Genomic DNA, 15,040 nt, shown 5'->3' with positions numbered 1-15,040 from the left:
ATGTCTCGCTCTGTGGTTCCCAAGGCTGCAGCTGTGATGGGAGCACATCACTCATCTTTGCAGCAGCTGGTGGGTCTGAACCACTGACCTTCTGGTTAGCAGCCCCACACCTGACAGCACCACCAGGGCTCCTGAGACAAGCACAGACGTGTTCAGAGTAACCAGGGTGCTGCAGGTGTTCCTGTGTGTGGTTCAAAGTGTGCCCGGCCCTCCATGGTGGCCCAGGGTGCCACTCATGTCATACAACACTGCCTTCCAGCCTTACCCCAAACACCCCCAGCCCTTTGCAAACCTGGCTTGCAGGCCTACAGGCAGCCCAAAGAGGGGGGACGGGGACGGAGAGAGCTTGGCTTACGTGAGCTTCTGTGCTCCCTTCTTCGCTGCCTCCTCCGCCCCATCGTGGTCCTGGGGCTCGCGGGCTGGACTCCACAGGGAAGAGTGCCGGGGTTGGCGCAGGAGAAGGCGTGGTTCATGGTTGGCGAGGAAAAGGGCGTGGAGGACAGGGCTGGGGAGATGAGGGCACCACCCTGTGAACCCCAGCTGGGCCCCTCCGCCTACCCCACCAAGGGTTTCAGGGAGCCAATCCAGTACCAGGAGCCTCCTCGGGTTGCCTTCCCTCTTTGACAACTCACTACTTGCTGTGTGATCGCAGAGGTCTCCGTCCCTCTCGGAGCCTCACAGACCTGGTCAAGCCTGGCTCTCAGGGGCAAGAACCCATCTCAGCCCACCCCCATCAGGACTGGCAGCCTCCTGACTTCCCTGCCTCTTTGGTTCCGCCCCTGCCAAGCAGGCACAACCTCATTTCCAGGGGAAGGGTGGGAAGGGCTGGTGGGCCTATTACATCTGCTCTGGTCCTGGCCAGCCGGCGTGGTCCAGCTAGATGCCCTGCAGTGGCTGGGGGGCCGGGGACTGTGGCAGGAGGGCAGGCATGGGTCCCAGCGAGGCTGCTCACTCCTCTGCACCTTCACTGGTGGGCAAGAGAAGAGAGGGAGGGCAGGCGTTAGACCGAATGGCGCCCCCGCACGCTCCTATCTACACCATGGAGGAGGTATCGAGGGCCCGCATGGCCTGGCAAGGCATTGCCACTCTGCTCACATGGCCTGGTCACCTGGTGTCGCACAGTGTCCAGACACCACCTGCAGCGCCCCCCCACATCACACCTGGTGTGTGGGGGGGAGGTTCCACCTAGCTCTGGAGCCCAGAGAAGAATGCAGTTGGCTGGTGGCCGTCAGTTGCACAGCCTTGAGGCCTGGCCCCATCTGGCAACAGTGGAGCAAAGCAGGGTAGATGGGACACACGGCCGGGTGTGTCATTTCTGCTCTTCCCCAGACTCTCGGGGGCAACTTCTGTTCCAAGGGTCTTAAGGGGTCAGCTGAGATGGGATCAGATATGGCTTCTGCTTCCCCGCTTGACAGGCCTGCCCCCCACTGTGGAGCACAATGCGACTGTGACACACGCTGGATTCCATGCCCGGATGCACAGAGAAGTTCAACTCAAGGGCAGGCAACGGGAACTGCTGACCCCAGTCAACCCCACACATGCCTACCCCAGCCAAGCAGCTATGCCTGAGATGGGGACTCAGCCACGCCCCCTCACACTCTCCCCATGAGCCCCCTTCCAGCTAGCTCTTCTCTGTCCTGGCTTTGGGGGCTCTGGCCTGGTCCACTGTTCCTTGGACGGATGGGTGGGGACCCACCGGTCTCTGCCTGTTGGAATCTCCTGCTTAAATGCTTCCAGGGCTGGGGAGCTCACCCCGGCTGAGCGCCTTCCTCCCACCTCTCCTCCCTGTGCAGTGTCCCTGCCCCTATCCTGGGGCCTGGCAGACCCTATGGTCAGCGACATGAGTGAAATCCTGGCTCCATCCCTGACCAACTGGGGGGAGTGGACAAGTCACTCAGGCTCTCTGAGCTTCATAGTCATTATCTGCAAAATAGCACTAAAATAGTGGCTGTCTCCTAGGGTAATGGGGAAGATAAAAATGAGTTAATTTCTGCTTAAGGGCCTGGGGCAGGGCCTGGCCCTCGGCAGATCCACCACAAGGGACACCCAGGGGATGGGGACCACCCATGGGACCTCACTGCCTTCTTTGAGCCTCATCTATAAAGCGGGACGATAACACTGGCCCAAAGAATTGTCGAAAGGAGGACAGAAGAGCCCTGCACTGGTGTGTTCAATCTGGCTGACCTCAGAGTACAGCCCAATGCACCCCCCCACACACACACCACTCGGCTCCTGTTTCCAGTCCTGGCCGGGGCCCAGAAATAGACCCCTCCCAGACCCGCCCCCACAGTCGATCCGGAAGACGTGAGACTGGGTTTGCAAAGCCACAAGTGGATACTTCATCCCCGGACCTCAGCCCTGCTGGGGTCTTCCTACCCATGATCTCCTTCTTCTCCCCAGAACTCGGGCCCTCATCCAAGCTCCAGACCAGGGGGCTGCAGGTGGCTCCGAGAGGGGGTATCCCTTGTCCACTGGGTGGAAGTGAAGTGAGTGCTTGAACCCGACCGGAGGGAGGCCTGGGCCGCAGGAAGGGCTTCCCCACTCAGACCTCAAAGCTCCCTCCCTTTGGCCCTTCTCTACCCTGCCCTGCGCCCCAGCTCTGGTGGCTCCCTGATCTGGGCTGGGAACCCTCTCAAGCCTCCCTTCTGCTTGGCTGCCTCCCTGGGACCAGCCAAGAGCCCAGGATCCAAGATCTAACACCGCGGCGCACAGAAGCATTGTCCTCTGCTCCATTCTAGTCCTGACACGTCTACCAGTGCCATCCGCTTCGAAGGCCGCCAGGACAGCAGAGTCTCCGCTCACACCCACACCGGCAAGTTGTTCCTCTGTCCCACTGTCCCAGCATCAGCCACTTCGAGCCACCATGCCAGCTGCCCTGTCCAACTGGGCATGTGTTCTAGGAAGTTTTCAACGGGAAACCCCCGTCTGCCCAGAGTGTTTTTTTAAATCATTTTATTGGGGACTCTCACAGCATTCCATACATCAATTGTATCAAGCATATTTGTACATGAGTTGCCATCATCATTTCCAAAACATGTTCTACTTGAACACGAAGTGCAAGCTCCTTGTTTCCCCTCCTTCCTCCCACCCACTCCCACCCTCGTGAGTCCTTGATCAATTACATATTGCTATTATTATTTCGTATCTTACACGTCTGTCATCTCCCTTCACCCACATGTCTGCCCAGAGTTTTGATAGGGAAGCTCTCGGGCCCCACGCACCCAGCCCCCGGCCCACCCCATCAGCCCTCAGGCCTAAGCCTGCAGACCTTGCCAGGGGACCCACCTGCCTCTGTGGGCTTCAGAGGTCGCCGACTTTGGGGCGCGGGCAGGATCTCCAACTGCACTTTCTCCGAGACGCTGGCCAGGAGCTTGGTGGCCTCGAGCAGCGAGCAGTGCTCTGTGCTGGTGCCGTCGATGGAGAGGATGTGATCCCCAGCGTGCAGCGCCCCGCTCCTGGCCACGTGGGGAGTGGAGGGGAAGGCTGCGCCAGGACGGACAGAACTCTGGGCCACCTCCGCCCACCGGGGCAGCATGCCGGGTGTGCCTCACCTGTCCACCACGCTGGCTGGCTTGATGCGGTCAATGGTAACGATGGACTTGCTGCGGTGGGAGCGCATGGTGAGCGAGATGCCCAGGGTGGAGCCTGGAGTCTTGGCAATCTCCACCATCAAGGGCCCGGATGCACTGGCCACTGTGTCTGGCACCGTGGAAGGAGAGGAGCCCCTTAAGATGCAACAGCTGAGAGCCTTCTGCCTCAGCGTAGGTCACCAACTTAACCCCCATCACCCAGGGCTATTATACCCATTTCAACAGACAAGCCAACTGAGTGTGGCGAGGTGGGGGCCTTGTCCCAGTTCACCTGGCCGGCCAGCCAACAGCAGAGAGAGGGCTGTGCTGTGAGGCTGGGGGACTGATTCCTGGGCTGTGCTGGCCAAAAATCATTTGCTAGTATTGAGCGCCTGCTGGATACCAGACACGAAGCTGTGGGTGCTTACTATAATCCTCCTTTATCTCCCATCTCCACCACCAACTCAGTTGCTCAAACGCATCCCTTGGCTGTTGTTCTCAGCACACCGCTCTTTCCCTCCCTGGCTGCAGCCAAGGAAGTCACGTCAGCTTGGCCTTCCTCATACCTTCTGGCTCCCACCCCTCCTGCCCACCTCCGCAGCCCACAGCCTGAGCCAGCCATCAGCATCTTTCCCTGGGGTGGCTGCAGATGCCTCTTATGGCTCTCCTGGCTGCCACTGCCACCTCCCCTTTGCCCTGTTCTCAGGTCACAGAGAGGAACAGGTCAACCAGGCCCTGCAGGTCTGGCCCTGACACTGCTCTGCCCTCACCTCCTCCCAGCCTCCCATTGTTCATCTGCTCTGGCCACAGCAAGCCTCCTCGCCATTCCTTGAGCATGCCCACCAGGCTCTTGCTTCTGTGCTTTGGCGTCTACTGTTGCCCCTGCCTGAAATGCTCCTCCTGCAGATATCCGCATCACTCCCTCCCTCCCGGAGCTAATGAAGAACATTGTCCGGCCTTTCCTGTCTTTCTTGCGGCCATCCAACACAACCTATTCCATTGATTTGGCTGGTAATCTGCCTCTTCCACCAGAACGCCAGATCCTGGGGAGCGGAGGCCCCACCTGGCTTGTTCCAGGTTGGGTGCCCTGTGCATCCAACAATGGCAGGCACTCAGCGAGGTGCACAAGGCCTCGCAGCCTTTGCAATGATAAGGATTTGTGCCCACTGCCCACCCCAGCCCCTACCTCCTCCTGCCCCAGCCCTCCTTGCCCTTGAACCCACTCACCCGGGATGGCCACGTCATACTCCACCTGGAAGAGGGCCTCATGGCTACACTGCTGCAGGGTGGCCAGGGCAGCAGCGTGGCTGGCCCCGTGCAGAGGGACACCATCGATGCTGAGTAGCCGGTCACCCGCCTTCAAGGAACCCTCCCTGCAGGGAAGGGTCGTGCACCTTCAGAGGTGGTGGGGCTCCGAGGACCAGCACAGGCAGAGAGCGAATGGGAATGAGTGGATGAAACCAAGGGTGGGGAGTGGGGAGGGGGGGGTGGTGTCAAGCCCAGGGTGACTTGAAGGCGCCCAGTCTAGGTCCAGACTCAGTCCCAGCTCAGTCCTCCAATGTTCGAGCTGGGGGTGCCCTTCGATCACTCACATCCAGGGCACACGGTGTCAGGGGGTGCACACCACCCACTCCCTACCCCCATGTGATCAGTAGGGACTCTGGCCTGGTGACAAAGGGACCTGGGAAAGAATTCAGCAGGGAGGCCAGGGGGGAGGCCCCCGCTAGAGTTCCCCTCTGTCTCACTTTGCCCAGAACACATGTTCCAACATGAGGTCAAAGCTAATTTGGGTGGTTCTATGAATAGCGTATCCTAGGGCCCCGTCCCAAAGACTGATTCAGATTCCTGGCTTCTCTTAAAATGGCCAGGAAGCTCCCGGCTGTGAAGCCAGGGTGTCAGGGGCACGTCTCTCCTCCTGGCCCCTCTGGGCTAGGCCAAGACAAAGCAGGTCTGCTCTGTGTAGCCAGGGCTCAGGAGGCAGGGTTACCGCTAACCTGCCCCCCAAACTCTCATGATCACGCTCACAGGCTATAGCATTGGACCCATTGCAAAGGCATGGAAAACTGAGGTCCAATGAAGGGGAGACTAGCACCAAAATTCACTGCGACAGTAGCATGCTGGGGAAGAAAGAGCTTGCCATCCCTCCCATCTGGAGCCTGGGCAGGCATGCTGCTCCTCTAGGCCCAAGAGCTTCATTTGGGACATGGGTTCAATGCTGACTTTTATTTTTTTTCCACGAGGCTGCTGGGGGAGGTGAGTGCCCTGTGGATGTCAGTAAGGGTTCCTCAGGCCCAGGGCTTACCTGTCAGCTGGGCCACCAGGCCGCACATAGGTCAAGACGAGTGGGCGGGACTTATGGCCATCTTCATGGGAACCTCCTAAATGGAATTCGACAAGAGGTGGCTTTCATCTACCCCATCCCCTTCCCTGATGCCTGGAGGCTGGATCCAGCTCCTGAGTGGGCTCCCCAGTTCAGCTGTGTGAGGATCACGTCCTTGCTACCTCAGATGCTCCAAGGGACACTGAGACATCAGCAGTGAACTGGTACCAGAGGAAAGGGTGGAGACCATACTGGAAGTCTGCTCTGCCACAAGGCTTAGTTCCCATCCTATGATGTCATGCTATTTCCTTTTTTCACTAGGCTGCTGGGCAGCTCCAGACTCAAATCTCTCAGCAGGAGCTTTTCAACATGATTTTGGGGTATAACTACTTCCTCTTACTCTGTTTAGAAGTCATCTCCCTGAGAGTATCAGCCATCCGGAGCAATCAGACCCTACTGTCGGTCCCACCATAAGTGGGGCCCACTTCCTGCTGATAAGGATAGTAGTGGATTATTCCCCTCTGACAGCCAGAAGCAAGCTATTAAAAGATACATTCCTTAAGGTTAAACAGAACACGAGCGGAATTCGTATGAACCCCACTCCTGCCCCCTGGTCTCCAGGGAGGGTGACTCGCATGCTGACCTCTGAGGACAAAGCCAAAGCTGTTGCCCTCCTTGTACAGGGAGACATCCACCGTCTTTGAAAGGATTCCCGGGTTGTGCTCCAAGGCTGGGGAGAAATGGAGAAGAACTCCGTGAGTCCCTCGGTCACTTATCAAGCTGGCAGATTGCCCAAAAGCCCATTCCAAGAGGGATGGGTGACCAGTGACAGAGAGACGTCGTAATCCCTTTTTCATTTGATAGGTAGGAAAAGTGAGGCTTCGAGGGCCCTCCTTCCCTCACACCCACTCAGTCCACCTCTTAGAGAGACAATGGCAGAACTCGGGCTCGAGGCCCCGGCCGGCTCAGGCTCAGGCTCAGGCCAAGGTCTCATTCCAGACAGGTGACTCACATTTCAAGACTTTAAACCAACTTTGAAAAGTCAGAGAGAGGCCACAGTGCTCAGCTGCCGAGTGGTGCAAACCACAGGGTGCAGAACCATTCGCTCAGCCAGTGATCCTTCCTACAAGGAAGCCTTCTCTCTCCCACCACCACCGGAAACTAAACGTAAAAACGGCAGTGGGTTTTAGGCAAAGCCCCACCCCCTCCTGGTGACAGCATATACCACCAGAGTGGACAAAGGCCCTAGCAGAGGCCTGAATGTTTGTGGACAGCGTCCTTGGCCCACCCATTCCATCTGGCCCACCCCACCACCCAGGACCCTGTGGGGAGACAGCTATGTCCACCCACACCAGAGGCAATGGAGAGAGCATCCCCTGCGAGGGAGGGCACCCACCGGGCGGGGGCAGCTCATACTCCACCTCCAGCACCACACGCTCGCCCACGTTCTTAAGCAGGGTGATGATCTCGTCGTGCCGGAGCCGGGTCAGGTGGATCCCATTCACGGACCGGATGTAGTCACCCACGTTTAGCAGGTCGCTCCTGCGGGTGCACACAAAGTCACCGGGGCGGCTCACTGGACACCTTCGTCCAGGTGCCCGCGGGGCTGGCGGCCGTCCGCATTCACCTGCTGTACATTTCCTAGGACCTTGTTACCCGCATCTCACAGAAGGAGAAGCTGAGGCTCAGAGAGGATTCTGACCTAGACCTGTCTGACCCGAGGCCTGCTGTTCCACCTGTCTTGGTGGTTGGCCCTGGATGAACCTACAGCATAGACAGATCATCACGGCCTTTGCTGTTACCAAACACTCTTCCTGCGTTTCACCATGTATCAGCTCTGTTCAACTGAGCAATCACCAGGCCCTGTGCTGGGTGCCCACAGAGGGAAGGGCGGACAAGCTAACTACAGAAGCATGACACGGAACATGACACAGGGCTGCCCAAGCCGGGTCAACAAGGGCTTCTCAGAGCTGGTGGCCTCTTGGTTGAGTTTGGAGGGATGGTAGGTGTTTGTCAGGAAGATACTATAGGGATCGGGCTTTGCAGGGAGAGGGAATTCCCTATGCAGTGGGGCCTGGACGGCACGCTGTGGCTGATGAGTCCTGGGCACCATGGCTAGGTCACGTCCTGGTGTAAGGGAAGGAGAAGGCTGGGGAGCCCGGGGTTATAGCTTCGACTGCAGACAGGTCCTGCCTGGACACCAACATTTTGGTGTCCTAATAGTTTGCCTAATGTTCTAGTACATTTCTACTGGGCTTGGACTCCACGCTCCCTTCCTCAGCCCCCACACCAAGCCCCTTTCCTACCTGGCTGCGAGCCCCCCAGGTCTCAGGTTGGAGACCCTGGGTTTCCCATCTTTGTCGGTGCCCCCTGAGATGGTCAGGCCGAGTGTGCTCCCCTCTTTTTTCATCAGCTCCACCACAGTGAGGCCCCGGAACTCCTCTGCCGATGGAGAAAGGGGGTGAGCGAGCAGCACGGGGCAACCTGGGCTCCCACTTGGAGAGCAGAGCACGTCCCTACGTTACACATCACCCCCTTTTTTACGGGCGAGGGTGGCTTGTTCAAAATCTGAGCGTGAGCCAGTAGCAGAGCCACCATCGCCTGACCCCGCCTAGGGTCCATTGCTTCTGTAGGGCAGGAGAGGAGCGGAGGACAGGAAGATGAGCTCCTTACCTGGAATGCTCTCTCTGCGGCATACCAGAGCCGCATCTGCGCCGCATGTGTCCTTGCCTGCTTTGAAGTAAGGTCCATCGTCTACGGAAGAGAAAGGGAGAAGAGCACCTGAGCTCAGCTTCCACCTCCACCTGCTTAGTGAACCGGTCCACACGGAGGACGCTGTTCTTTCGGGTCCCACTCTACCTAATTCTCTGCTGAGGATCCTCATGGCCTCTTCTCACAAAGAAGGTCTGGTCCCTTCTCTTGGGCTGCATAGCATTCTCCTGAGCCCTGCTGTGTGCTGGAAGCTTCACAGCCATTCTGCGGTTAACCAACCATTTCGGGGTCCCTACAGATGGCAGTGTCATTACAGGGAATAGTACTCATAAGAAAAATGAGGCTCAGAGGGGATGTCACACACCCACAATCACACAGCTGGTGAGATGTGTACAATCTGCATTAGGACCCAGGTTTGTTAGCTGCTTTGTCCAGCATTACACTTGCGCATCTGCTGGAACAGAGAACTCCCTGCTACACAGGGGGCACTTCAGTATGATTGTTGGCGGTGAGTGAGCGCAAACTGGTTTGGCCCTGTCTAGTCCTTTTTCTTGAGTCCTGCACTGTACAGTCTGCAGGGGACATTCTCAAGCATTCTGGCAGATAATTTTGCCTCCTTAGAATCAATTCTAGAAGGAGCTCTCCTATTATTTCTTCCAATCTTGCTGACCCTATTCTCCTCCTTTGGAAATGCTTAATAGATACACTTTGGGCCGTTCCACATTGTCTGTCATGACTCATACCTCTCTTTCTTATTTCCTATTGCTCTGTCTCTCTGGGGTGTGTCTAATCTGCAATTAAATCTGTCTTTAAAAAAAAAAACGTTTATGAAAAGTTTTGCCCATTCCACCATTTCGACATTCCACCTCTAAATATTTCAGTTGTGTCGATAAAAAATGGGAATGTATTTCCCATGATGAAAATACCATTACTAAATCTTACAAAATTAAGATAATTCCTTATTCATTAATATTCATACCATCCACAAATATAACATTACCACACCATACAAATAAAAAATCATTTCATTATTGCTAATCTGCTCACTCCATATTCAAATTTCTCCAGCGGGTTCTTCATTTCCATAAGTATATTGTTTTGTTTTTAGAAGCTTTGTTCTTGTGCTTATCTCTTCATATTTCGCTCTTCTTTTTCCCTTTTGCACCTTATGTTTCTAATCGCTTAAAGGACTTTAAGCCTTCATTTATTATTCTAATTTCTATTATCTCAAACTCTTGAGAGCGTTTTCTTCTGTTCAGAGGGTCCAAAGACTCTCCTTCATGGTGGAGTGTTTTCCTCACGGATTTGGTGATGTTGGATTGTGAGCTCATCTCCAGTGAAGTGTAACCTGCGGGAATCCTCTTCAACCTGGCTGAGGACATGTCTCTTCAGAACCCAGCGACTTCCATTCCTTTCCTTAGAAGCCTGACAATATTTGCATTAATTCACTGGTTCAAAGATCCCAGACCATAGCCTACAACCTACGGCTAGCGAGTCAGTTCTGAGCATCATGACCCTGGGCAAGGTTTCCCAGACTGTCAATCTGATGGGAGCAGCAGCACCTTGCTCCCAAAGAGTGGCTGGCAGGTGTGAAGGGCTGACCTTGTGGTTAGCAGCCCAATACTCCTCTCACAGCACCACTAGGCATCCTTTGAAAGCCACTGCCATCGAGTCAATTCAGACTCATAGCAACCCCATAGGACACGATACAACTGCCCGAGACTGAGTCTCTGACACTGTAACTCTCTGCAGAAGTAGAAACCCCATCTTTCTCTCACAGAGTGGCTGGTTGTTTAGAACTGCTGACCTTGCAGTCAAAGACCTTAGGAGACCAATGCTTAACCACTACACCGAGGTTCCTGGGTGGGGTCCTTAGAGCCATGCTATGAAATAAACCCACTGACATTGGGCCAATTCTGTCTCAGAGACAGCACACAGAGACCCTACAGGGCAGAGTAGAATTGCTCCCTAGAGTTTCCAAGGCTGTAAACATTTATGAACACATAAAGCCTCCTCTTCCTTCCATGAAGCAGCTGGTGGGTTCAAATGGCTGCCCTAGTGGTTAGCCACCCAATGGGTAAGCAATTCTACCCCCAGGGCTTCTTTAGGGCAAGGCTGGGGAATGTCTGGCCCTCAGGGCTTGAAAATCATCAATGCCACCCACACAAAAGAGAAGCAGTCCCAGCCATCACATTAGTGGAGCGCTCATGAAATGTTTGACCAACATGGCCCCCAAATGATGTTAAAAATGTCCAATTGGCCTTTGACAGAAGAAAGGTTCCCCACCCATGCTTTAGGGTCATGGGCGTAGTATAAATTCTAACCTTCAACAGAAACAAAGCACACTTTTGATCACAAATTCTCAAGAGAAAACACCCAAAGCCAAGTGAAGACAAATGAGATCTTGGTTTACCTTCCAGGTAGATGGGCAAATATTTTCTTTGTTGAGGATGTATCTCTTTAAAAGTCCTAGCATCTTGCTGGGGTGTCAGTTCCATTTAGGAAAGGTACCAGGCATTATATCCTGTGTGCCTGAGCCATTAAAACCCAAGCAGGCACCCCCGTTTGTTACCAGACCAGCAAACGCACCATTCCCATAGAGAAACCCCACCACACCATCAGCCTACACTCCCCTGACTGGTTTTCAGTTTTCTCTCTACATTTTCATTGGGAAATGCAGTAAATTTATAAATGAATTTGTGGAGATCTGACAACTTCACAATACTGAGTCTTCCAAAACAAGAAATTAGCATAATTCTCCATTTACTTTTGTCTTCTTTAAATTTCTCCCAAGGAAACTTTGTACCTTTATGGATAAAGGCTTTACACCACTGCCGTTCCAAAAATTCTTAGATATTTGAAGTATTTTAACGCTAGTGTAAATTGTATTGCTTTTCAAATATCATGTTCTAATGATTTGTTGCTGATATGCAAATTGATTTTATACTTCGACCATGTGTTCAGGTATTAATTCTAGTCATTTTTTGTGGACTCTTGGATTTGATACAAACATCGTCACATCATCAGTGAACGTGAATGTTTTATTTCTTACTTTCTAATCTTTCTGCCTTTTATTTCTTTTACTGGCCTTATTGCACTGGCAAGCACCTCCACTTCACAGCTGATAGAAGTGGTTCCACAGATCATAAGACCTCGTGTCAAATCTCACATCATGTTTGATGCCTTTAGTCTTTCTTAACTTCCTGTGAATTCACCTGTGTGTCCCATAGGAGTGTGGAACTAGAGGCTTTCAGGTAATCTGCTGTGTGATGATTCCTGTAGACTTCCTGCTCTACCCCCATGTCTGAAAGACTGCGCATTTTAGAGTCTCGTCCACGTCCTGACAGGACTGGGGAAGGGAGTTCAGCCACTGCGCGCCAGTCAGGCCACGTGCGCACCATCCGCTTGATCACAGTCATTTCTCACCATGATCACAAAGGAAGCGAGTGCTTTCATCACACCCACGTGACATGAATATTGCAAGTTCAAGAAAGAAAATCCTTGGCCCAGCTGGTGTCTGCAGAGTCAGAACCAGGACTCGGGCCTCTTTGCCCATCTCACCACATGCCCCAGCTCCCTGAACAAGTTAATTGCTTTTACCTGCCTCCTCTGAGCCACATTGCTCAGCCCTGCACTCAATGGGCAAGAGCAGGAGCCAAAGCCACGACTCAAAAGCCCATCAAACTGCTGAGCTCTCCCTGGTATCCTTGTAGGCCACCCCTCTCAGGCACCAGGTATACCCTAGCCTCCTTTTTCAGATCAGCCTCACCAAAGCCTTCATATAGACCGAGTCCTATGACTTCACTTGGCATAGAATTAAGAGAATGGGTCCAGAGGTTGGCCATGCTTGAGTGGAGACTCTGGTTCAGTCATTCACCTGCTGTGAAAATGGCTCTCCATCTCCCAGTTGCAGTAAGATCCAACTCATCGGGCCTGCCCACCTCTCCTCCAGCTCACTCCTTAGCGGTAGAGTAAGGAAGCAGGGCTGGGAAGGAATCAGAGCTGGAAGCCAGTAGAAGCCACTCATTCCATTCTAGTAACGATCTTGGCACCAAATCAGGGTCATCCAGCACTGGGGTCAATCTAGGTCAAGAACAGGACTCAGTCTGGGTCAGGTCAGGGCTCAACTTGAGGTAAGGGTCAGGATGCAGAAGCAGGAACAGGGCTCAGTCTATAGTAAGACTCTCAACCTTGACACCATCAACATTTTTTGCTCAATAATTCTTTGTGGTGGGGTCTCTCCTCTGCACTGTAGTGATGTTAGGTACCACCCTTGCTCTCTAAATATCAGATGCCCTAATTGTAATAATCAACAATGTCTGTGGTATTGTCAAATGCCTCCTAAAAAAAACCCCAATACTCACTCCCTCAACTTTCTCCCACGGAGCAATTGGTGGCCTTGAACTACTGACTTTGAGGTTAGCAGCCCCGTACGTAACTGCTTAGTCACCAGGGGAAATAGTATCATCCTTCCACCCATTACTATGGAGAACTATTGCCCTAGAGTCAGGATCAGGGCTCAGCCTAGATCAAGCCTTGGATTCCAATAAAGGTTCATGGCCAGTGCTCAACATGGGTCCGTGGAAGAGTTTAGCTGGAGTCAGGGTGGGGCCTCAGCCTGGGACTGTGAAAGCCCAAGAGCCTTCACCACCCGCAACTCAAACAGCAAAACAAAACAAAGCAAAAAATCTCCCTGCCATCGAGTCAGTGCTGACTCATAGTGACCCGATAGGACAGGGGAGAACTGCCTGGGTGAATTTCCAAGAATATTAACTCCTTGCGAGAATAGAAAGCCCCGTCTTTCTCCTGCAGAGTGGCTGGTGGCTTCAAACTGCTGACCTTATGGATCTCAGTCCAATTCGCAACCACGATGCCACCTGCAGCTCAAGCTACTGAACTATCAGCCTAGCTGCCCAGTTACTCACTCTGCTACCCAAGACTCGGTTCCCAGTGCTTGCCAGAGGCTGGTAAGAAAACAAGTCAAACAGCAGTTAAGCCCAGAATCATTGCCAGGGCCCCTGAGGTTAGACCTCAGAAGCTCTGCTCCCCCACCCCCACTCCACAGCAGGCCCCCCTGTGCACCTCATCCACCACCGATTCAGGCAATACTCCATTAAGTATAATGCGCCCATTATGACTCCCTAATACACACTTCATTTAGATTCAACAAGATGTTTCTGAGCTAATAAAATTTAAAAGGCTAAGTTCTATCAACTGTGTGACAATGAATGTCTCCAGTATTTCATGTGGGCAATCCGGGAATTAAAAACCGTCTTATCCCCTGCAAATTAGATTCTGTGGCTGAAACACCCATCTTGTTTCTCTGTGTTCTAGAAAGATAAGAGATAAGCTTGCTGCCTTCAGGTTTGGGTGGTCTTGCTGGGGGAGGGGGGAATAATGATCTCTTCAGGAAGAACAGGGAAGCCGAGGACTGTTTGCCAGTAGACCTGAATCCCAAAGAACAAAGGGTGGAAAGGTGGTGTGGTTTCATGGATGGCTTTTTTTTAAAATGTAGAACTCTTTATTAAAAGTTACACATACATAGTCTTAACTATATGATCCAGCAGTTGATTTAGTTGGATATGTATATGATTGGCACTCATATCCACACAAAAACATTCACATATGAATGTTTATAGCAGTATTAGAGTAGGTAAAGAAACTGTCTGTATAATAATGTTCAGCAATAAGAGGAATGAGTTATGTCATTACCAAAAATATGAATGAATCTTAAATCCATATTTCTAAGTAAAAGGAAACAGTATGGAAAGGCTACGTCTAATATGATTACAGTTGTATTTTGCAGAAGACAAAACTATAGAGACTCTATTTTTGTTTTCACTGATGACTTTTCTATGACTGTTCCCATCATGGTCTTGCAACTCCCACCAAATGACTGGGTGGGACTATGCAAATAAATTGCTTGTGGCCCCCCCAGGGGAATGGACATTTGCAAATAATGCAAATAAGGTGGGAACATGCCAAATAACATGTATGGAACCCTCAGGGGGAGGTTGGCCAGTTTTGTCATCCTGTTAGCCTTAAAATGAACCATCCCAGAGGCAGGAAGAGGGGACCCCGCTGCAATCAAGAAGAACAACCATAGTGAAGCATATCCTTTGGACCCAGGGTTGCTGTGCTGAAATCCTCCTGGGTCAAGGGGACAGAGAGAGCTGTAACACGAGAGAGCCAAGAGCAACTGCAGAGAAATGGCAGCCGCAGAGCCAGGCAACCAACAGGAAATGACGCAGTGGCTCAGGGAGCAAGGTGGCTACAGTTGAGGCCAGAGAGCTGAGTGCCTTTGGACAAAAGGCAGAGCAGGTACTTCTCGGTGAAGGTAAGGGCTCTGTAACACTTGCCTAAGCAGGGAAGCGCTGGGCCTGAGTGAGGCTGAGGGCTGAGAGAAGGCTGTCGTGGGGAGGGGGGAGGTGGTGGCGGG

The 15,040-nt window shown here is 52.9% G+C and overlaps 1 protein-coding gene across 1 annotated transcript in view; it reads right to left on the bottom strand.

Moving 5' to 3' along the window:
- Positions 1-15,040, bottom strand: part of LOC101638365 (glutamate receptor-interacting protein 2) — a 48,951-nt gene that overhangs the window by 32,087 nt on the left and 1,824 nt on the right. The window contains exons 2-11 of the mRNA XM_045290134.1: positions 8,563-8,643; positions 8,196-8,331; positions 7,286-7,431; positions 6,533-6,619; positions 5,872-5,947; positions 4,797-4,942; positions 3,552-3,699; positions 3,286-3,455; positions 842-967; positions 356-505 (exon numbers count right to left, since the gene is read on the bottom strand). Of these exons, the coding sequence (XP_045146069.1) occupies positions 356-505; positions 842-967; positions 3,286-3,455; positions 3,552-3,699; positions 4,797-4,942; positions 5,872-5,947; positions 6,533-6,619; positions 7,286-7,431; positions 8,196-8,331; positions 8,563-8,643 (1,266 nt within the window). The remainder of the gene's footprint in view (positions 1-355; positions 506-841; positions 968-3,285; positions 3,456-3,551; positions 3,700-4,796; positions 4,943-5,871; positions 5,948-6,532; positions 6,620-7,285; positions 7,432-8,195; positions 8,332-8,562; positions 8,644-15,040) is intronic.

The sequence above is a fragment of the Echinops telfairi genome, unplaced genomic scaffold (assembly GCF_000313985.2).
Source record: "Echinops telfairi isolate 266 unplaced genomic scaffold, ASM31398v2 ScPeMD7_31;HRSCAF=116, whole genome shotgun sequence".
NCBI lineage: Eukaryota > Metazoa > Chordata > Mammalia > Afrosoricida > Tenrecidae > Echinops > Echinops telfairi.
Note: the sequence above shows the minus strand (reverse complement) of the source record. Positions and strands in the feature narration are given on the sequence as shown.